Here is a 24,568-nt window from a genome sequence, read left to right as displayed (position 1 = left end):
CCGGGAACCATTCCCATTTTCTATTCAGATTTTCTTCTGTTGCCGGTCGGTAAACATCTGTTTACAGACCTCCGCTTAGGATTTCGAAAACTTCATTTGTCACTTGAGTATTTGGATTGTCTTTTGGTTTCGGACTTGGCTTAGTGATTTGGCATACGCTATTGTGGTTTGGATTTTGATTTTGGCTTTGATTTTTCTTAGAATTGAGATGTCTGGATCTAGTTCTACTAGTTTCAGAGTGTGTGGTGTAGAAGAATGTAAGGTGAGGCTACCAAAAGACTCGGTAGATCCTCACACAGTGTGTGTGAATTGTAGAGGGCATGTTTGCTTGTTGGATGATAGGTGCAAAGAATGTGAAGTGTTAACTGATGTCGAATGGAAGGCGTATGAATCTTACATTCGTAGACTTGAGCGTGACAGAATTAGGAGGTCTTCCTCCAGGAGTGCTTCTGTTAAAAGTCAAAGTAAAGTTGCTCAATCTAACATAAATGTAGAACATGTTACGCATAACCCTATAATTTCTCCTTCAGATAAGGAAGTGGTTGTTACCGAAGGGAATGCCCTTTCTACCATTTTAGAATTGATTCGGAACCTTGAATCGAAAATGAAAGTGCTACAATCTAATGTGCAAAAGTGTAGTGATAATGTTAGTGCCCCTAGTGAAGTGGAGGGGGCGTCAGATCGGTCCTATAATGCCTCCAGGTTGAGACCTCTGTCGGACTCCCAGAACACAGGGAATGGACATGTCGAAGGCCGAAGGAGGGTTATGGGAATTAAACACCGGTCTGGCGTCCCTTCGACAGATCCTGAAGACCGCATCCCAGGCTGCCAAAGATCGCGCGCAAGCTCGAACTTTGAAGGAATGCTTCTCTTCCTCCGAGACGTCCTCACCTCACCGTGGGTGGGAATCTCGGAAGACCTCTCCGACTGAGAGTGGTCCAGGAAGAAGGACATAAGGTGTCGCACAAGCGGCCATCGTCTTTCTCGCCCTCTTAGAAAGGTCTTACGGAAGAGTACGCAGCCTCTCCAAGTGAGAGTGGTAAGGAAGACGTAAGACGTCGCACTGGCGGCCATCGTCTTTTCTCGCCCTCTTAGGAAAGGTCCTTACGGAAGAGTACGCAGCCTCTCCAAGTGAGAGTGTAAGGAAGACGTAAGACGTCGCACTGGTGGCCATCGTCTTTCTCGCCCTCTTAGGAAAGGTATGATGGAAGAGGACGCTTCATCGGGAGATCGAGAGCGTCCTCCGCCTCGATTTACGCTTCGGTCTTCTCCGGAAGACTTCGAAGACAGTATCCCGCACAAGAGATTTAGGACGCTTTCTGAGCGTCCTGATTCGAGTCCGGAGAGAAGGAAGAAGGCGTCCCCTCGCCCATCTTCTTCTCAAAGGTTCATTCCATCATATGGTTCTTCACCATCAAAAAAGACTCGAAGCGATTCGTCAACAGTTGGATACGTTTTTCGCCAAGAAAGAAGAAAGATCACGTAGTCGTAAAAAAGATCTTTGGCTACCAGTCCAAGAAATCTAGACGTTCTCCTGCGGCTTCTCTTCGTTCTTCGTCTTCGTCTGATCCGTCGCCTTCTAGACCTCATCGACTCAATCAGGAACGCGCAAGCAGTCCTGCTGAGAGAGTCTCTAGAAGTATTGGCGGGTAAAGAAAAAGACAAAATAGGTGCCGCACAGCGGCCGCCGTCGTCTTTTCCCAGAGTCGAAGAACGTTCAGAAGGATCGCTCAGAAATAGAATTGGGAGGAATTCATCTTGGCTTACAGGAAGAGAATATTCAACAAAAGAAACGCTTTGCTAACCAGGACGCTCGTAAGGACGCTTCTCGGGACGCTCGGGGTCGAAAACGTCGGCGGAGAGACTTCAGACGCACGATATTAGTTCAGAGAAGGATATGAAGATGAATATGAGGACGTTTTTGAGGACGCGAGGCGTAGTGCTAGTAAGGACGCTCGTCGTCCTTCATATCAGTACGCGTTCCAGGACGCAAATGAGGACGCTTTCCAGGACGCTTTCCAGGACGCTTTCCATGACGCAAATGAGGACGCTTTTGAGGGCGCTAGGCGTCCGATGCATAAAGTCACCCTGAGAAGAAAAGAACAGGTCGCTAGTCAGAAGGTTAAGCGCCATATGCTTCAAGGTAGTAGGAACTACAATATCAGTGCTCGTCAAGAGAAATCGTATGACGTTAGTTTGGAAAATTCGGAGAGAAAGTCAAGGTTAGGAGAACATAGCAGACTCTCCTCTTCAAAATTGATTTCAAACACAAAAACCTACGGTTCGAAAGGGAGGTGAAACTTTGGTTTCTTCTTCTCGTTCATGCAGAATAAGGCTATGTCTCCATTAGAAAATAAATCGTCAAGCGAGGCTGTTTCGGAAGAGGAGGAGGATCCTACAACCTCATCCTCTGTGGATTATAAGACTTTGACTCGTCTTTTAAAAGATTTGTTTCCCGAGAAGTTCCGAGCTCCAGTTCCTCTCTCTCCACCTTTGCAACTAACCTCTTCGAAGGCAAGGAAGACTCCAAATTTTGTCAAAATGGCCACCTCGCTCTCGACTAAAAGGGCTTTTAAAAGAATCCATGATTGGATGGAATCCAAAAAGACAAAGGGCATGACTTCTTTTGCACTTCCCCCACAAGGCTTAGTGGAAGATCGGGAAAGTGGTACGAGACAGAAGAGGAAGCAGGTTTGAGAATCCCCGCTTCCGCACAAGGGGATTTCGCCAACTTAGTGGAAGCTCCTAGAAGATCTTACCTGGCATCAGCGAAAGTTTCGTGGACAATGTCGGAGATAGATCACCATCTCAAAGGCCTTTATAAAACTTTGGAAGTTTTTAACTTTCTAGATTGGTGTTTGGGCGTCTTGGATGTTCAGTCTAGAAGCCCAGATTCCATCTCATTGGAGGACTTAGCGAGTATTTTGTCATGCATGGACAGAGCAGTAAGAGATGGCTCCGACGAACTGGCATCACATTTTGCGTCGGGAGTCCTGAAGAAACGCGCACTCTTCTGTAGCTTCACAGCTAAGTCAGTGTCGCCAGCGCAAAAAAGCAGAATTGTTGTTCGCTCTTTTCTGCTCATCTTTTTCCACAATCGATGGTAAAGGATTTATCAGTAAATCTCCAAGAACGAGCGACGCAGGACTTATTGTCTCGGTCTTCGAAACGTCCTGCTGATCAGATGTCTTCAGGAACCACGCAAGCTTCTAGGAAGAATTATAAGCCCTTTCGTGGAAGAGCCTCTTCAAGAGCGGCTGCTCGAGGGAGAAGTTTCCCTAGGGGCAGAGCCCCCTCAAAAACCAGGGGAAAGAAATGACTTTTCGGCCCTCCAGACACCAGTCGGGGCGAGACTCGCTCTCTTCGCCGAAGCATGGAGGATAAGAGGGGCGAACTCTTGGTCACTCGAAGTGATCGAGAAAGGTTACAAAATCCCGTTTCTATCGAAACCACCATTAAGCATAGAACCAATAGACCTTTCGCCCTCTTATCATGATTCAAAGCAACAGATCTTATTAGACCTTTTGGATCAGATGTTGGAAAAGAGAGCAGTAGAAAGAGTTGTGTCACGGAACTCTCCAGGCTTCTACAACAGGCTTTTCCTTGTTCCGAAGCACTCGGGAGGATGGAGACCTGTCCCAGACGTAAGCAGGCTGAATCTTTTTGTAAGGAAAATAAAATTCAAGATGGAAACTGCACAGTCTGTTTTAGCTTCCCTGAGACCAGGAGATTGGATGGTGTCCTTGGATCTCCAAGATGCCTATTTCCATGTTCCGATACATCCTCGGTCCAGGAAGTTCCTCAGATTCGTTCTGAAAGGACAGGTCTTCCAATTCAGAGCTCTCTGTTTCCGGGCTGAGTAACAGCCCCTATAGATTTCACGGCTTTCTGATGGCGAAATGTAACAAGATGGCTCCATCTCTCAAAGATAGTCTCGCTCTATTTAGACGATTGGCTGATCCGGTCCACGTCAAAGGAACAGTGTCTGGAGGACCTACATACGACATTACAGCTGACGAAGGACCTGGGCCTTCGTGTCAATTTCGAGAAGTCCCATCTGATTCCCACACAGTCCATCGTGTATCTGGGGATTCAGATGGATTCAGTGGCTTTTCAAGCATTTCCATCCATAGAACGTCAGCTAAAATGCTTAGAGAAAGTATCGGTCTTCTTAGAGAAGGAAATATGCTCGGCGAGGGAATGGATGAGTCTGCTGGGGTACCATTTCCTCGCTGGAGAAATTTGTTTCTCTGGGAAGGCTGCACCTCAGACAGCTTCAGTTTTCCTAGCAGACAACTGGAAGAACAAGAAAGACCTAGACGAGATTTGAGAATCCCTCAATCGATCAAAGAGCATTTGAAGTGGTGGTCCGATCCCGTCAAGCTATCGGAAGGGATGTCCCTCAAAGTTCTGAGCCCAGACCTAGTGTTGTTCTCAGACGCGTCCATGACGGGCTGGGGAGCAACACTGGGGGAGGAAGAAGTGTCAGGCCTCTGGAGAGGGGAACAGAGGTCCTGGCACATAAACCTCAAGGAGCTAGAGGTGATTCGTTTGGCACTTCAATGCTTCGAGTCAAGGATTGTGGGACGAATTGTACAAGTCAACTCGGACAACACCACGGCGCTCGCATATCTCAAAAAACAGGGAGGAACTTTATCTCGCTCCCTGTTCAGGATAATGAGGGAAATCTTACTTTGGGCGAAGCTGAGAAATGTAACGATTCTAACGAGGTTCGTTTCAGGACAGCAGAACGTTTCGTGCGGATCTCCTCAGCCGTCAACATCAATGCTTCCAAACGAATGGACTCTCCATCCAGAGATTTGCAAGGAGTTATGGAAACTTTGGGGACGCCCACTGGTAGACCTCTTCGCGACAGCAAAAACGAAGAGGCTTCCTATTTACTGCTCTCCGGTTCTAGACCCAGGAGCAATAGCAATAGACGCCATGCTTTGGAATTGGAAGGGGATGGATCTCTACGCCTTTCCTCCATTCAAACTCCTGGGAGAGGTAATAAGGAAGTTTGCGGCGTCGGAAGGAGCAAGAATGACGTTGATGCAAGCCCCTTTTGGCCTGCAAGCGACTGGTTCACAGAGGCCATGTCATTTCTGGTAGATTTCCCAAGGACACTTCCAGAAAAAATCGATCTACTCAGACAGCCCCACTTCGAGAGGTATCACGGAAACCTCTCCGCTCTAAGTCTGACTGCATTCAGATTATCCAAAAGTTGGCCAGAGCGAGAGGTTTTTCAAGATCGGTGGCAAAAGCTAATGCCAGCGCTAGAAGAACATCTTCCCAAGCTGTCTACCAATCGAAGTGGGCTGTCTTCAGAAGTTGGTGTAGAAGGCAAAATATTTCCTCCTCCACGACCTCTGTGAGCCAGATTGCTGATTTTCTCTTACATCTTAGAGAGATAGACAAACTTTCAGTGTCAACGATTAAAGGCTACAAAAGTATGCTGTCAACGGTCTTTCGACACAGAGGCTTGGATTTATCAAATGATAAAGATCTTCACGATCTATTGAGATCCTTTGAAACATCAAAAGCTCCACGAGACAAGATTCCCTCATGGAATTTAGATGTTGTCTTAAAGTTTTTAATGTCATCCCCATTTGAGCCTATGCACGCTGCCTCTTTGAAAGATGTTACTAGGAAAGCTATTTTCCTAACCGCTTTGGCAACAGCTAAGAGGGTTAGCGAAATCCAAGCTATGAGTAAACATGTGGGTTTCAGAGAACACAATGCGGTGTGTTCGCTGAGCCCCTCGTTCTTAGCGAAGAACGAAAACCCATCCAACCCCTGGCCTAAAAGCTTTGATATCAAGGGGTTATCAGAGTTCGTCGGACGAAAGCCGGAGAGAGTTTTGTGCCCTGTCAGAGCTCTCAAATTTTATCTGGAAAAGACCAAACAATGTAGAGGCCCGTCAGACAACCTGTGGTGTTCGGTCAAGAGGCCGGAATTACCAATGTCTAAAAACGCACTGGCGTTCTTCTTGAGAAACACCATCAGAGAAGCTCATTCGTCCTGCACGGATGGTGATCTTAAACTGCTAAAAGTTAATGCTCACGAGGTTAGAGCGGTAGCTACTTCGGTGGCTTTTCAGAAAAATATGGCACTCAGTGATATCCTGGGTGCCACATTTTGGCGAAGCAACTCTGTGTTTGCTTCACACTACCTCAGAGATGTGAAGGCGACATATGAGAATTGCTACTCGCTTGGACCATACATTTCCGCGGATACAGTATTGGGGACGAGAAGCAATACGAACCCCATCCTTTAGAAAATGGATGGGTGTGGTTTTAATTATGGGTTTGTTTTTTACGGTAGTAGGGTTGGCCGCTTGAGGCGGTCTTCCCTTTAATTAGCCTGAAAGTTATGGGACTAACTTTAGTGAGGCTAGGTTAGGTGGTATTTATTATGCTTCATTGTCTTCAGTATGGTCAATATGGTCTAGTCACATTGTGGTCACGCTCCCGTTGACAGATCATCTAGAACTATCCAGCTATACAGGTTACTACCTTGCTGGAAATTCTAGTTAAGCAGAAGCAGGCTTGGGTGACAGTAATCACGAAGTCAGCTATGCTAACAGGTAGGGAACCAAGATGTCAATCATCTGCATGTGAAATGTTTCCAAAATCCTTCTATTCTGTCCCTTCTCACCTCCAATGGTGGGATTCAGCTATATATATATCTGGCAGGTAAGTGTCATGAACAAAATGATATTGTCTTCTTCTTCTTCCCAGCTTTTTCCCATTTTTATATGGGGTCGCCGTTTCGGATGAGCCGTTTCCATCTATTTCTATCTTGCACTTCTGCCTCATCAATTCCCTTCTCATGTAAATCTCCTCTCACACAGTCCTTCCATCTCTTTCTTGGTCTCCCTCTCTTTCTTCTTCCTTGCACCTCCACTCCCATAGTATGTCTCCCAGCGTGGTCCTCATCTCTCCTCAACAGGTGTCCATACCATCTCAGCCTCCCCTCCTGCACTTTCTTTGATACTTCCACCACCTTAGTTGACCCCCTTATGTAGTCATTTCTGATCCTATCCACTCTTGTTACCCCAGAAAGCATTCTCATTTCTGCCACATCCATCTTCTTCTGCTCTGCTTTTCTCATGCTTGCTGTTTCCGTACCATACAGCATTGCTGTTCTTACCACCGTCTTGTGAAATTTTCCTTTTAACCTAAGCGGCACTCTTTTGTCACAAAGAACTCCCGAGGCCGCTCTCCAGTTGTTTTCCAGCCTGCCTGTACCCGATGTTTTACTTCTTCTTCCATACTTCCTCCAGCGTTAACAAAAGATCCCAAATACTTAAACTTATCAACTCTCCTTATTTGCTCTCCACCAAGCTGAATACTTTCTCTATCATCCCCCTCAGTGGTGGTACACATATATTCTGTCTTGGATCTACTTATTCTCATTCCTCTGTCCTCCAGTACTTGTCTCCATCTTTCCAATTTCACTTCCAGATCTTCCCTGCTCTCTGCACACAGAACAATATCATCCGCATACAATATGTTCCATGGTACTGTCTCCCTTACTTCCTCTATTATAACATCCATCACTATGTTAAAGATAAATGGGCTCAGAGCCGACCCCTGGTGTAATCCTACTCTCACCTCAAAACCTTCTGTCTCCCCAACACTGCTCCTCACTCTGGTAAATACATTCCGGTACATCTCTTGTATCAATCGCACATACTTCTCTGGCACCATCTTCTCCCTCAGGCTCCTCCCATACCTCTTGTCTCGGGACTCTGTCATAAGCCTTTTCAAGGTCAATGAATATACCTATGTAGGTCCCTCCCGTCTCTTTCCCCGAATTTCTCCATTATTGCCTCAGACAAATATACCATCTGTTGTTCCCCTTCCCTTCATAAATCCCATCTGCTCTTTACCTATTTGTACTTCTTTCTCTCAGTCTAGCATCTATCATCCTTTCCAGTATCTTCAAAGTGTGGGACATCAATTTAATGCCCCTATAATTACCACACTCTTGGACATCGCCTTTCCCTTTAAAAATTGGGATCAATATACTCCCACGCCACTCATTTGGTATCTTTTCCTGTTCAAGGATCTTTATCATAAGATCGTACAGTATATCCACTCCTTCATCTCCTAATGCTTTCCATGCCTCCACCGGGATCATGTCTGGTCCGGTTGCCTTCCCATTCTTCATCTTCTTCAGTGCATTTAGTACCTCTTGCCTAGAAAACCTCATTACCATGCCAATGTTCACTTGCCCATCCTCTCTTATTAGTCTATTATTTTCTTCATTTAACAACTGTTCGAATATTCTTTCCATCTCTTCACAATGTCTTCCTCCTTTCTAAGCACTACACCCTCTTGATTCTTTATTTGTTTGATGTGTGTTATATCTTTGGTGCTCTTATTTCTAGCCTTTGATAGCTTCATCATCTTCTTTAATCCTTCCTTTGTCCCCAGCTCATTATACACATCATCATACGACTTTGCTTTAGCTTGGGCTACCACCTTTTTCACCACCTTGTTTTTCTCTCTGTACCTATTTCTGTCTTTCCACTGACTGTGACTCTTCCCACCCATCTTTTCTTTGCCTCCTTCTTATCTTTTACTACTTTCTCAATGTCTTCATCCCACCACCAACTATCCTTTTCTTCCCATATGATACCAGATGTCTCTCCTAGCAGCTCCTTTCCATGCCCTTCTTATACTGCTGCATTTCGTGCCCACCATTCTTGAACATCTTCAATCCCTATATCAATATCCTCCAAAACCCTCCTCTTAAACTCTCTCTTCTTATCCCCTTCCTTCTGTAATTCGTACCATTTAATTTTCCTTATCCCTTTAGCTTTGGTTTTTCTTTCCCTTTTCAACTTCAAGTCCATACATAGCAGCCTGTGTTGGGGGGCTACATGGTCGCCTGGAATAACTTTGCTAGCATTCTTGACCTCCACCAGATTTATCCTTTTATACAAGAAATAGTCTATCTGGGAGAATCTTCCCCCACTCCTATATGTTATTAGGTGTTCCCTTTTCTTCTCAAAAAATGTGTTTACTATTGCCATGTCGAATGACACAGCAAAGTCCACTACACTCTCTCCTTCTGGGTTTCTCTCCCCAATTCCATGGCCCCCATGCACCCGCCCAATCGCCTCATTTTCACTTCCGACATGGCCATTCAAAATCTGCCCCAACTATCACCCTCTCATGCTCTTCCAGTTCTTGCATTATTCCATCCATGTCTCTCCAGAAATTTCCCTTCTCTTCTTCTGTGCAACCAACTTGTGGTGCATATGCGCTTATAATATTCAGAATCTCTCCTCCATAACATATCTTCAATCTGATGATACGGTCATTCTTTCTATGCACTTCTATTACCGAGTTCTTTAGTTCACTAGACAGTACTATGCCAACTCCATTTCTACCTTGTTTATTTGCTCCACTATAATATAGCTTATATCCATCTCCCAACTCTTTAGCTTTATTTCCTTTCCACCGCGTTTCTTGCACACACAACATCTACTTTCTTTTCTCTCATCAAGTCAGCCAATTCTCTACCTCTCCCAGTCATGGACCCAACATTTAGCTGACATACTCTGAACCCAATGTGAGCTCGCTTCTTTTAGCTGCCACCCGCTCCTGATGCAGTAGCCCTCGCCTTACCACAGAGTTAGGGCGATGTCTCTGTGCGTCGTTTACGGAGTACGCCCTAGCATTACCTCTTTCCATATTTCGGCTCATTCCATTTTTGGTTTTGGCACAGATTTTTACAGCCGGATGCCCTTCCTGACAAAATGATATTGTCATGATACAATAAAGTTTGTTCATACTTACCTGACAGATATATATAATCAAGTACCCACCCACCTCCCCTCAGGGCAGTAGGTAAAGAAAATCTGAATACAAAATGGGAATGGTTCCCGGTATCCGCCTCCCAGCGGCGGGAATGGGTACTAACCACCTAGCCGACCACTGCGTTTGCCGGGAGTTTTGAAATTCTGTCGGTCGTCAGAGAATACAGCTATATATATATCTGTCAGGTAAGTATGAACAAACTTTATTGTATCATGACAATATCATTTTCACATGCAATGTGAAAAGTTGGTTTTTTACATAAAAAATGGCAAAAGGTTTACTGTGAGTTTTGTTTTTCCATCTATTTCTTGTGAGATCCCGAAGAAACCTTTGCTGGGGAGTTAAAAATGTCCATAATATCCCAATACTCGTACAATCCAACGGAAATCACACTGAAATAGAAAGAAATGAAAAAGCAGGGAAACTAAACTGGCTTTAAAAAGGACAGAGAGCAAAGCACGTCCTCTCTTAAAGGTAGCTCACTTAAAGGCAGTAAGAAAATAACTGATGTGATTCATGAGATGTAGAAAGGAATGTGGGAGTTCCCATATTAGTTCGTGATCAAACACAGATGACAATAGTTCCTTGTGTACACAGTTTTCATTAATTTTACCAGTTTTCCAAAAGGCTAGAATATACATCCTAATGTTAAGACCAAAGGTTTGTTAGTTATGAAAAACACAAAGTGTGTTCTCTCAACTGTGAAAAATTAAAGGTTGTTAATAGTATGATAAGGATCCATCTACAGCAGATGTATATCTGTGTAAAGAGAAATAATATGTTAAGATACAAGATGAATGTATAAAATTGAATGAAAAACAAGGAATTGATTAATACCCTCTATTGAGATTGAGGCTTTTTCCTTGCTCTGCCATCCTAGACAATTTGGCTATTAGTAGTGGGTTTGCTTGATTTTGTTCTTTAAATTTCAGGCTATGAAAGCACAAGGAATAAATATCAGCAAGGATAGTGTAGCAAGCCTCCAGGCAAGACTTGGTGAACACCTGACTGAAGATGTTGTAAACTTGCTGAATGATTTGTCATCTGGGGAACTCACTCTCCAGCCCATAACAAGGGACTCAAAGCCATTGGTAAGGGTAGAGTTTTGTTACAAAGCAGTTCATCCAAGTTGAATTTCCTTAAGTTTGATGGATGGAACTGTAATTTTTTTTTTATTTAGTTCTTAAGCATTTTTGTATAATTTTATATTTTGAGTTTCAAGGAAAGATTCCTTAGATTATTTTGACTTGTTCAGGTTCTGAAACTTTGGCTCAGTCTTTAACCAAAAAGGGTAACTTTAATGAATAGATCCTAGAATTTGTCTCGTCACCTTAATGTTGTAAGCTGGTGTAATGTATCAGTTCATTCATTTTTATGAAACCATTAATCATAAAATAGTTGTTTCCATGTGAATTGACCAGTCACACCAACTTCAGTTATCTTGCAATCTTTTTTTTATTTTTGTTATTTTTGTTTTTTCTTTGTACACCATATTTAGTAGTATTTCTGTTGTGTTTTTTATACGTACTGTACTTTCCCTCCAGTGTGCTGTTGTTAGGGATTTAATATTCATAAATTGTACATCAGTGTGCTAAAGTAAAGTGTTTGTGGGTTGGTAAATCAGTGGTTTATGCCCAGCTGTTTATATGAATATCATTCAGCTGGCACTGCAGCTGGTGAGTCCTCCAGCTCTTTTTCTGGTGAGGCTTTCTTGTCCAGGATACCGCTTCTTTATGTTGAAAGTCCATGTTTCCTGCTGTCTTTTCACTTGCCTCCTTGTTGCTAACTTCCTCCATTTCCACCTTCATTATTCCTCCTCTTCTCCTGCTAGCCTCTATATTTCCACCTTGTCTTTGCTGGACTTCATTCAGAATGCATCTTTTGTGACCCAGCTCAAGAAGTTTGTTTTTATGTTTGAGAACCAGTTTTTGGGTGTGGGAAGTCTTTGAATTTTCAATTTTGACATCTCTTGTCATCTTACTGCCCATGTCTGTTCCTGCTGCTGCGCCCATGATATGTGTTGAGTGCTTAACCTTTAATGGATGGATACCCTCATGAGTAACAATAGCAGGTTTTGAGTGGTGGACTTATTACCTCCCAGTTTGTATCAGTATTATGTGCCATCAATTTGGAGAAATCGGGTGGCTTTGCTCGCCGATTCTAGGCTCTCATGAGTTGATATTCTACTTGACTTCAAGAGGGCATAGAGACACTCTCTCTCTCTCTCTCTCTCTCTCTCTCTCTCTCTCTCTCTCTCTCTCTCTCTCTCTCTCTCTCTCTCTCTCTCTCCCTATGTGCTTTTATATATTTGCTCATAAATATACCCAGGGGTTGCTGTTGGTTAGATAGTATGCCAATTTTAATTGTAATTTTTCAAAGAAAAGTGTAAATAAATATAAAAAAAAACATGAATAATCCCAAAAAGTTACTGCATCTTTGATCTGAGTAAATTTATGTAAATATTTTACAACAAATATACTCAGAATTTGTTACTGATTATAGTTCTTATTTGTTGTGATATTGTGTGAGCCATAATTGTAATTTTACAAAATAAAATAAAATAAATTGTTTGAAAAACGTGTACTATAACTTTGTTAAATTTACAAGTCTTGTAAAGGAGGCCACACAAGGGGTTGTAATAGTAATTTCATACAATGAACTTACCTGGCAGATATATACTTAGCTAAGACTCCGTCTTCCCTGACAGAAATTCAAATTTCGCGCCACTCGCTACCGGTAGGTCAGGTGATCTACCTGCCTGCCCTGGGCGGCAGGACTAAGGAACCTTCCCGGTTTCTATCAAATTTTTCTCTGTCGCCGGTGGATCCAACATTGTTGTTACTACCTCCTGACTGGAATTTGCTTTTCAAGACTTTTGATCATCTATATTGGATTTCTTGGTGACGTACAGGATCGTTGTTTTGGCATTCGCTACTGTGGACTGGATTTGGACTTGCTTTTGATTTTTCTGATAGAATGTCTGATTCAAGTGTTAGTGTGAGAGTGTGTGTGAATGTAGGCTGCAAGGTGAGGATACCGAAGGCTTCGGTTGATCCTCACACTGTATGTCGTAAGTGTAGGGGGTTTGACTGTTCTTTAGCTAACACCTGTATTGAGTCTGAAAAGTTGAATGCTAATGAATGGAAGACTCTAACTTCTTACTTGAAGAAGTTAGAGAGGGATAGAATTAGACGGGCTGCACAAAAGGGTGTGAGTACAAGGCCTATTGAGCCTTTTTCTGAGTCTAACTCTCCTATTATTAATGATTTTGATTCTCCCTATGTATCTGAACCCTCACAGGCTTTGCATTCGGATTCGGCTTCTGAAATCGCCAATCTGAAGGCTACTCTTCGTAAAATGAAGACAAAAATGGCGGCCATGCAAGGTAAGGGAAGTGATAGTGAATTACTTAGTGAAGTGACTGTTCCCAGTGTTGTGGAGGGGGCGTCTGACCGTCCCTGCGATGCTCCCAGGCCTAGACCTCTTCCAAACTCACATACCCAGAGGAGAAGGAAAGTCGAAAGTCGTACGGAGGTTGTGGGGAATCCCCAACGGTCAGGCGTCCCTTCAGCAGGTTCTGTTTCGCTACAGTCTGCTCAGGACCGCTTTAATAGAAGCGTCCTACGAGATTGTTTCTCGTCGTCCGGTTCTCCTTCACCTAAACAAGGGTGGAAGGACTCGGATCTTTCTAGGGCACTGGAAAGAACGCGCGTTTGACTCGAGCCCGGAGCGCTTCTCGGAGGAAGCCCCCTCTTCTATCAAGGAGGCTAAGCTGGTCTCGACGCCTCCTCGATCGGTAGTTGAGGATCGCACTCCTTCGAGTTCTCCTGCTTCATCTATTGAAGAGGACGCTGGTGTGGCTTCCAAGAGGATATTGCTAGCAGTACAAGAGCAGTTAGCCTCTTTGGTTGGAGTTCTTTCGAGGGATCCCCCTCGCAAGAAGGACGATAGACTTCCTATTAAGAAGTCTCGTCTTCTTTTGCCTGCCAGACGTGAAGCGTCCTCCAGGCATGAAGAGCCTTACAAGCGTGAGACGTCTTCCAGGCGCGAAGATTCTTTCAAGCGTCAGGAGCTATCCGAGCGAGTTGCTCTAGATAAGGATACGCTCAGGCGCGAGGCGCCAGCCAGGCGCGAGGAATCAGCCAAGCGCGAGGCGCCAGCCAGGCGCGAGGATTCAGCCAAGCGCGAGGCGCCAGCCAGGCGCGAGGAGTCAGCCAAGCGCAAGACGCCAGCCAGGCGCGAGGAGTCAGCTATGCGTGAGGCGCCAGACAAGCGCGAGGCGTCAGCCAGGCGCGAGATGCCAGCCAAGCAACAAGCTCCAGCCAAGCGAGAAGCGCCAGCCAAGCGCAAGGCGCCAGACAAGCGCGAGGCGCCAGCCAAGCGCGAAGAGCTTTCCAGGCGTGAGAAGTCAAGCAGACGCGAGACTACTAGTAGACTTGAGATAGAATCTGTTCACTCTATGAGTCCCTCTCCTAGTAGGAGTTTGTCGCCAGTAGAGAGAGAACTTGGTGAAGATCCTCTCGTTTTTCAAGCCGATTCTCCGCACGGTGTGGAAGTAGATTCGGAAGACGAGGTTAACGGTAGAGAAGGCTTCTCTAACTATAGTTCTGACGGACCTTCTTTTGCAGGAGTATGGAGATTCGTTGACTCCTGCGGCTCCTCCTTCGCCTCGATCACTGTTTTCGAGTGCGATCGTACCGAAGTCTTCGTCGGTGTTGAAGATGAGACCTACGATCTCTATGAAGAGAGCTCTACAGTCTCTTGACAAATGGATGTTGTCGAAGAAGGATCTGGGCAGAACCACCTTCTGTATGCCTCCAGCCATACTTTCTGGTAAAAGAGGTTTCTGGTACCGAACTGGGGAGAACATGGGCCTTTCTCTCCCAGCGGCGGCTGAAGCGGACTTTTCAACCTTGGTTGATTCATCGCGGAGACACGCTTTGAATGGAGCTCGTGTGACTTGGGCGATTTCTGAGACTGATCATCTCCTCAAGGGCCTCTTCCATATTTTGGAAGTGTTTAATTTCCTAGACTGGTCCCTTGGGGTGATGTCTAAGAAGGCTCATGGACTCGGAAGGTCTAGACCCCGAAGTCATTCTTAGTATTCTGTCATGTATTGATAAGGCAGGGAGTACAAGACGGATCGGGAGAAATCTCCTCTCTCTTTGGAGCGGTACTCCTTAAGAAGAGGAGTATTTTTAGTGCCTTCTTAACCAAGGCGGTTTCTCCCTCACAGAGAGCAGCCCTGGTTTTCGCTCCCATGTCAGACTTCTTGTTTCCTTCTCAGTTAGTGAAGGACATTTCTCGCTCACTGACTGAGAAGGCGACACAGGATCTTCTCCTTCAAACTGCAAGGAAGAAGAGACCCCTAGTTGCGGTTGGACAAGAAAGGACCGACTTCTACGGTTCAGCCCTTTCGAGGAGGAACCTCCCTCCAGAGCTCCCTCTAAGAGAAGAGGTCCTGAGAGGAGAGGTAAAGCTTCTTCCCGTCCTTTTAAGAAAGGGAAGTGAGACAGACAACCTCCAAACACCAGTGGGTGCCAGGCTTCTCGAATTGGCAGAACGCCTGGACATTCATAAACTCGGACGCCTCTTCGATGTCCATAATCAGGAAGGGATATCTTATCCCCTTCCAGGACAGTCCTCCCCTAACGACTATTCCGCGGGAACTGTCAGCCAGATACAGGGATCCTGTACTGAGGGATACTCTTCGTCTGATGGTGAATCAAATGTGGGACAAACGAGCTCTAGAATTAGTTCTGGAGCAAAACTCTCCGGGGTTTTACAATCGGCTTTTTCTGGTTGCGAAAGCCTCGGGGGGCTGGAGACCAGTACTAGATGTCAGCGCTCTGAACAAGTTCGTTCTAAAAAGGAGAAGTTCTCTATGGAGACTTCGGCCTCAGTCCTTGCGGCTTTACGTCAAGGAGATTGGATGGTGTCGCTGGATCTCCAGGACGCTTATTTTCATGTCCCGATTCACCCTTCTTCGAAGAAGTACCTCCGTTTCATGACGGGGGGAAGGATCTTTCAGTTCAGGGCCTTGTGTTTCGGCCTGTCCACAGCTCCTCAGGTCTTCACAAACCTGATGAAGAATGTGGCGAGGTTTCTTCACCTCAAAGGCGTCAACATCTCTCTATATCTGGACGATTGGCTCATCAGGGCCAGAACAGAGAGACAGTGTTTGGAGGACCTTTCTCTGACCCTAGACCTGATAAAGGCGTTGGGACTACTCGTGAACCTCGAGAAGTCACAACTGATCCCCAGACAGAACTTGGTCTATCTGGGGATTCAGATGGATTCTCGGGGTTTTCAAGTATTTCCTTCGCAAGAGAGAATCGGTAGAGGCTTGGAGAAAGTCTCTCTCTTCTTAGGGAAAGAACGAACTTCGGCGAGGGAATGGTTAAGCCTTCTAGGGACCCTTTCCTCGCTCGAACAGTTCTTTCCTCTAGGAAGACTGCATCTTCGTCCTCTTCAGTTTTTCCTAAGGAGATCATGGAATTGGAAGACGGGACTTCTCTCCGACAGTTTTCTCCTTCCAATGGAGATGAAACCACACCTGGAATGGTGGTTGTCCCCTCTAAAAGAGAACAAGGGAATTTCTCTGGAAGTTCCGAACCCAAGCCGAGTGTTATATTCAGACGCATCGGAGAAGGGTTGGGGAGCAACACTAGGACCGAGAGAAGTGTCAGGCACCTGGAAGGCAGCACAGGTGTCCTGGCACATAAATTGCAAAGAACTTCTAGCAGTTCACTTGGCTCTAAAGTTCTTCGAACCTGTGGCAAACAGTGTGGTCCAAGTGAATGTGGACAACACTACCGCCCTGTCCTACATTCGGAAGCAAGGAGGAACACACTCCTTGCCTTCCTATACGAAATAGCAAGAGATCTGCTACTTTGGACCTCCCAGAGGAACATCTCCCTCCTGACAAGATTTGTTCAGGGTACGAGAAACGTCAGGGCGGACAGACTGAGCAGGAGAAGCCAGGTCCTTCACACAGAATGGAACCTTCATTCAGAGGTGTGTCAGAGTCTTTGGGATCTTTGGGGCACTCCTCATGTAGATCTGTTCGCCACATTCCTTTCCAAAAGGCTGGAAGTCTTTTGCTCAGTGGTGGAAGACCCAAGAGCTCTCGTGGTCGACGCTTCCTGCTAGACTGGTCTCATGTAGACGTGTACGCTTTTCCCCCTTTCAAAATCCTGGGGCAAGTGTTGAGAAAGTTTGTAGTGTCCAACGGGACAAGAATGACCCTGATAGCCCCGTTTTGGCCAGCACAAGATTGGTTTGCAGAGGTGCTGGAGTGGACAGTAGACTTCCCAAGATCCCTTCCAAGAAGGATGGATCTTCTCAGACAGCCACACTTCGAGAGGTTTCATCAAAACCTCCCCGCTCTCGCGCTGACTGCCTTTCGACTATCGAAAGACTTGTCAGAGCGAGGGGATTTTCTCGCGAAGCTGCAAGCGCTATCGCTAGAGCCGCAGAGCTTCCACTAGACGAGTCTATCAGTCTAAGTGGGAGGTTTTTAGAAGGTGGTGTAAGTCTAAGAAGTTGTCCTCCTCCAGTACCTCTATAACCGAAATCGCTGATTTCCTTTTGTTCCTGAGAGAGCGTCTCTCACTTATCTGTATCGACTATCAAAGGATACAGGAGCATGCTTTCGGCAGTCTTCAGAAACAGAGGCCTAGAGATTGCTGATAATAAAGATCTGCACGACTTGATTAGATCGTTTGAAACGACAAAATCTAAGGAACTAACTCCTCCCAGCTGGAACCTGGATGTAGTTCTCAAGTTCCTTTCGTCTGACAGATTCGAGCCTCCTCATTTAGCTTCGTTTAGGGATTTAATGAGGAAATACTTGTTTCTCCTATCTTTGGCGACAGCCAAAAGAGTTGGTGAACTTCACGCCCTTGAAGATGAAGTCGGCTTTAACAGAGACTCGGCCTTCTGCTCGTTTAGAACACTTTTTCTAGCGAAAAATGAAAACCCCTTGAATCCCTGGCCCAAGAGATTCGAGATTAAAGGCTTATCGAGTTTAGTAGGTAGAGAAACAGAAAGGTCTCTTTGCCCTGTAAGAGCCTTGAAGTTCTACTTACAAAGGAGAAAAAACAAATGGGAGGGCTCTAGACAAAGTCTTTGGTGTTCGATTAAGGACCCCACAAGAATCATGTCTAAGAACGCATTAGCTTTCTTCATAAGGAGCGTCATTACAGATGCTCACAAGTTCTGTCCTGACGACTCTTTTCCGCTTTTAAGAGTAAAAGCTCATGAAGTTAGAGCAGTGGCGACGTCTCTCTCTTTTCAGAAGAATATGTCGCTAAAGAAAATCATTGATACGACATATTGGAGGTGCAATTCGGTATTTGCATCTCACTATCTTGAAGACGTTGTTCGTTTTGACCTACGAGAAATGTTTTTCTCTGAGGCCTTTCGTATCGGCGGATACGATACTGGGTACGGGAGCAAACACCAAATCCTTTAACTTGTTGTACATACCTTCTACTAGATATGTTCTAGATTTCTGCTGACAAAGAGGGCTCGGTGCTGCACTGGCGGCCAGTCACTGTTGTTCAGTAAGGAACTCTTGTGATATCTTTTAGAGGAGTATTAAAATTTTTTTTTGAGAATTTTTGTATGAATGCGTTTTAGTTTCGAGTTATGGGTTGTTTGTAATGAGTTTGGGGATAACTCAGAACAATTCTATATACTAACATGGTGGTTAGGATCAGGTGGTCGGGATTGGTTGTGCTCCTTCATAAGGTGTGTTGTCATAGAAGTGGTCCAGTACCCATTGACAAAGTCCTTTCAGGCTCTGCCGAGTGAGCGGTTCATATACCCATCGGCAGACCCACAAGAACTCTTAGCCATTGATCACATATCTCGCTAAAGTCTTGAGGTGATGCAGACTACCGAGCTACAGCCACGAAGTCTACCACCTATCAGGTAGGAACCGAGGTTTTTCTTTTATACCTACAACATATGTTGTTTACCTGTCTATTCCATATTAGCTGTCTCTTACCCTCCACCAAAGGGTGCCAATCAGCTAAGTATATATCTGACAGGTAAGTTCATTGTATGAAAATGATATTGTTATAATACAATAAAGTTTCATACATACTTACCTGGCAGATATATACGATTAATGGCCCACCCAGCCTCCCCGCAGGAGACAGGTGGAAGAGAGAAAATATGATAGAAAACGGGAATGGTTCCTAGTCCTGCCGCCCAGGGCAGGCAGGCAGATCACCTGACCTACCGGTAGCGAGTGGTGCGAAATTTGAATTTCTGTCGGGGACGACGGAGTCTTAGCTAAGTATATATCTGCCAGGTAAGTATGTATGAAACTTTATTGTATTATAACAATATTATTTTTCAACTTCGCATAGAAGGTAGGGAGAATTATTTAGATTTTTTTTTTACACCATGTTTATTTGCATGTCTTGTTTTTTTTTTCTTTTAAATTGACCGACCTCAAAGTTTGCCCAGTTTGTGGTGGTGCATATTTTTTTTTTTAGCCCAGCTCATAAGTGTTAATGTTATGGAAGTTTTTTCCTTAATTTAGCATTTTTTACCTTTTGTTGGTGGCATGTTCGCTGCCACCCTGTTACTCTATGTGTACCTGCTGCTTTTCAGTTTTTTCATTATTTTAATTCTGGTCTTCCTGCTATGTCATAAAGTAATACCTAAAGCTTATGTGATTCAAGTTGTGCTGATTCGTTGGAACCTAACTAATCATACATGAGTATTTCACAAACATGCAAATGCAACATTTTCAAATCCTTGGAAAACCCTGCAAAAGTATTTGTTTACTTTTTTATGTAATTCATAAGTTTTCAAGCTTTTATGTGTCAGTTAAATAACATTGTAAAAATAATCAGTTCTCTCTGGTACTACATGTATGTACTATGTTTATTAATATTTTCAAATAACGATGATGATGATAAAAATAATATAGCGGTTATTACAAAATTTGTACGTGATAGTATTTAAAGAAATAATTTTCCATTTCTCTTTAAAGTAAGAACAACTTTTCTCTATCTCTCACTGAGATGAGAATTTTTATGGTACATGTATATGTTTATTAATAATTTCAAATAATTATAGCTAATAGTAATAATAGTAGTTGGGAAGTTGACCTTTTAAATAACTTCTGTTTAAAATAATGGCTGATTCAGCTGTGTTAATTGTATGCAGGACTTTCTCAAGTTTCCTTATTGTTGATTTTTCAATATTGCTTAGACTGGCAAGCAATGTGCCAATGGAGGACATGTCAAATGCATTGGATTCAGTGGACAGTTATTATACATATAAATACATCAATCTTGTTTTCTCTCTCTCTCTCTCTCTCTCTCTCATGGTTCTGCATTGGACGAGTAGATTTCGTGCTCGGCTACCAATCCGGTGGTCCGAAGTTCGATTCTCAGTTCGGCCAACGCGGAACCAGAGGAATCTATTTCTGGTGATAGAAATTCATTTCTTGATCTAATGTGGTTTGGATCCCACAATAAGCTGTATGTCCCGTTGCTAGGTAACCAATTGGTTCCTAGCTACGTAAAAAATATCTAATCCTTTGGGCCAGCCCTAGGAGAGCTGTTAATCAGCTCAGTGGTCTGGTAAAACTGAGATATACTTAATTTCTCTCTCTCTCTCTCTCTCTCTCTCTCTCTCTCTCTCTCTCTCTCTCTCTCTCTCTCTCTCTCTCTCTCTCTCCATATGTATGTAATCTTCACACTCCTATATTTTTACCAACTATTTATTTCTCTATTTCTTTACAGGTAATGTACTAAGCTAACTTTTAAATGAAATTACAGTAACTTTAATTTCATTTAAAAGTTAGCTTAATACTTATGTAAACTCTCAACTCTCTCTCTCTCTCTCTCTCTCTCTCTCTCTCTCTCTCTCTCTCTCTCTCTCTCTCTCTCTCATGTGTACTTAGGGGTAGATCATTTTTAATTGATCTATTTTTACCTTTACCATCAAGAATTCTAATTGGGCTGTTCTAGAACTTAGACATAACTAAGAGTTGAATTAGTCCAAATAAGAAGCACTGTTTATTCATGAAAAGGAATTTCAGAACAAAGAGAAAGAGACCAAGCAAAGAATTTCTTAAAAGTTGTTGAGAAGACTTCTAAAATTAGATCGTTCGGTCTGCAGGGGGAAAGAAGAGAGAAATACGTTGTACGTATGTAATCCTCACACACTCCTATATTTTTACCAACCCTTTATTTCTTTTTTTAAAGGTACAGGTAGTTGTCGACTTACAACCACAATTGGTTACGACCAACCGGTCGTAAATTAATTTGGATGTAAGTCGGCCCATGTTAATTTACCGTAAGAATAAGCTTTACACTAGGATAATCAGTACCATCTATACATATAGGGTAGCCTAGCCTACACTACACAGCATACTTTATACATATATGGCAAAGTAATTATTAATTTCAGCTAATTCTCTAGGTTCAATGCACATTGGCTTTTGATAATTCAGTACAAAGAGAAATTGAATAACATTTTGAATAACATTTTAACAAGTTAGTCTTGTGTATACAGTAGCCTAGCCTACAGTATACTGTATACCATGCATACAATATAATTAAGTAATTTATTAATATAAGTTAATTTTGGAGGTTAAGTGCATTCTGACTATGATATGTCAGTAGAACAAAAAATTGTACACAAATCGGGAATCAGATTCAGACCGACATCGGCATACTTAATTGAGCGATGTCAGGCTGCTGACAGCTACGTACATTTATGAAATAAAAGCACAATGAATATGCATCTTTTCTGTGAATCTTTTAAAATGTTATACATTACTATATACAGTAATATTGTTTGTATTCTCATATTATTGTATCATAAAATACTAAGAAAGCTGTCAATTTTTTGGTTTGGAAATCAGCTGATGGCAAATACGAGTTTAGTTTGCCATATTTACGTTTTATTGTTTCATAGCTAAATTCGGAGCAAATTGCCTTGCTTCTAGTTAACATAAAATATCTAGATACTGTACTTATATGAGACAAGGTAATTTGTCATTATATGATGTGTTTTTGTGTCGAAATATGAATTTAATACGTCTCGTGAACTAAATTATTTTTTCCGGTGACAAATTGCGTTGTGGGCATGTTTATTGTATAAAAATGTTACGTGATTCCTTTGGTATTTTCACTTGATTTCTTCGTAATACAAGCTTTACCATTAGTTACGTTACTTATCTTTTATTGGCGTGAAAACAACAGTAAAATGTGTACTTTCAAGACCTGAAGTTTTTATTAAAATTATTCTCTCTCAATTTTATGTACGGTTGTGTTTGATGGCATAAGTTCACTGGAGCTATGTCCTTGTTGCCGATGCACGATAATAGTCATTAGCAGCTTGAAAAGTAAGCTGCGTACATGGAGATGCGGGAGCTGGGGAAAAACTGTCGTATGTTCAGCAGGACACCATTCTTTCTTGCTTAAGTCGCTTCCCAGTCGTTTTAGCTGTGGGTGGTCGTAAAGTCGATCAGTCATAACTTGAATAGGTTGTAAGTCGACAACTAGCTGTAATGTATTAACCCTTAAACACTGAGCCGGTATTTCCGAAAGTGTCTCCTATATGGCGGCGGGGTTTGGAAGTGAGCACCGAAGCGGAAAAAAGTTTTTTTCAAAAAATCACAGCATGCTTAGTTTTCAAGATTAAGAACCATCAGAAATGAAAAAAAAAATCATTATCCTATATAAATATTGGAATATATGACAACGGGAAAAAAAAATTTCATATATAATTGTATACAAATCGCACTGTGAGCAAAACGGTTAAAGCCAATGAGTTAATTTTTTTTTCGTTTCATTGTACACTTAAATTGTGATGTTTTATTGTAGTGTCTTACCAAACAATTATACAGCCGTGATTTCCACGAGCGGCAGGATACTAAATTCAAATTTAGCGCGTAGGCGTCGCCAACACTGGTGGTGATGACGTCATCTCCTCCACTCGCGGGGGGAGAACCAGGTACAACTGCCCAGGTGAATCCAATTCTTTTCCTGCCCGGCGTCCGGTGAACATCGGTGGTCGGTGCGGTTGGATGGACTTTGCTTCGCTTTTTTCTTGTGGATTTGATCTTCGGAATTGGTTGAAGAATACTCTTTTGGCGTTGTGTTATTTTGCCTTATTATTTAGGCGTTGCCATGTCGGATTCTAGTCCGTCGGGAGTTAGGTTTTGCATCTCAGGATGTAAAACTAGATTATCCAAGTTAGAGTATGATTTTCACACTAAATGTGTTAAGTGTAGGGACAGTTTGTTCAGCAGATCGAACATGTAACGAGTGTAGTGATTGGACTGATTCTCAATGGAAGTTTTTTAGTTCATACTCGGAGAAATTAGCTAAAGACAGAATTAGAAAAGCAGCGCTTAGGGAAAGTAGACTTAGCTCTGCTTCGTCTTGCGATGCATCTGTTCCTTCTGTTTCTCCTCAAATTGTTATGTCTCCTTTAACTACACCTCCTATTCCTCCTACTAATCCCACTTCTCCGGCTTCCCGTGTAGTTTCTTCCGACACCATTGCCAGTCTGGAATCGAGGTTAGTTCAGAAATTTTCGGTACTAGCGAATACGGTTTTGCAACTTGGTAATTCAGTTAAGACGTTTTGGAGAAAGCGGCTTCAGGTAAGAGTGTAGTTGAGGGTGCGTCTGTCTGTCCTGACACGTCTCCTAGACAAAGGTCACTGTCCAGCTCCCCCGCACCGGGGAGAAGACATACCGGAAGTCCAAGGGAGTCTATCGGGATTTGCCCACAGACAGGCGCCTCTCTTTTTGAGCCTGTTGCGCCTCAACAGGGCTCAGTTAAGCGTTGGAAAGGTGTTGCGGTCAGACGCCTTTCGAATGATTCAAGCGATTCGTCTCCGGTCGCGCGGCGCTCTTGGCGAGATTCGCCTGTTTCGCGTCCCTTAAAGAGGCGTTCAGGCGCTGATTCTTCGCCTCCTCCAGTCAAGCGGTATAAGGAGCCTGAGAGTAGGGTTGCGCCTCGGCCGTTAGCGGCTCGTTCGTCGCCTCAATCTGTGCCTTTTTCGGCTCCATCTACTAGTAGAGATTGCGGTTTTAGCGCTGTAGCTAGCAGTTCTAAGGGTGTTTCTTTAGGCGCTTTCTCGTCTGTTACGCCTGATGCGCCTGTTTTGCCTCGAATTTCGGCGGCTCCGAGCGAGGCGCAAGTAGTTTTTCCGCCTCCTGCTGAACATTTAGGCTCTTCCAAGCCTACGTTAACTGTTTTTTGATTCGTCTCTGGCGCCTTTGCGCAAGCAGTTAGAGATGTTAACCAACTGGATGAATGAGTCTACAAAGGGTGGTTCGAAACCTTCAGATCCGGTTGTAGTTCCGTCTACTTCTTCGGCGGTATCGGAGAATGAAGAAGAAGTAGACGGAGGGAGCGGGATTCACATCACTCGTGTTATTCACGTCTCCTTAGATTTCTTCTGGTATCTTATCCAGATTATTTTGAGAAAGCGGCTCCGCGCTCCCCAACTTCGACTTTTTTGATGAGGAGGAAAACTTCAGACCCTCTCCTCCCAAAACTTGTTCTATCTAAAGCGGTTAGACATTCGTTGAAAGAGACGGAGAAATGGATGTCTATGAAAAGAGACTTAGGGAAGGCTCTTTTTGCTTACCCTCCCTCTAAGTTGCTTCGTAAGAGGTATAGGTTTTATGTAACTGGGGAAGCTCCTTCTCTGGGAGTTTCTGCCTCCTCCCAGGGAGACTTCTCC

The 24,568-nt window shown here is 43.7% G+C and overlaps 1 protein-coding gene across 1 annotated transcript in view; it reads left to right on the top strand.

Moving 5' to 3' along the window:
- LOC135213295 (leucine-rich PPR motif-containing protein, mitochondrial-like) overlaps positions 1-24,568 on the top strand; it is a 90,939-nt gene that overhangs the window by 794 nt on the left and 65,577 nt on the right. The window contains exon 2 of the mRNA XM_064247276.1: positions 10,766-10,924. Within this exon, the coding sequence (XP_064103346.1) occupies positions 10,766-10,924 (159 nt within the window). The remainder of the gene's footprint in view (positions 1-10,765; positions 10,925-24,568) is intronic.

The sequence above is a fragment of the Macrobrachium nipponense genome, chromosome 42 (assembly GCF_015104395.2).
Source record: "Macrobrachium nipponense isolate FS-2020 chromosome 42, ASM1510439v2, whole genome shotgun sequence".
NCBI classification, from domain to species: domain Eukaryota; kingdom Metazoa; phylum Arthropoda; class Malacostraca; order Decapoda; family Palaemonidae; genus Macrobrachium; species Macrobrachium nipponense.
The sequence above is the reverse complement of the archived record's forward strand: the minus strand, read 5'-3'. Positions and strand labels throughout refer to the sequence as shown.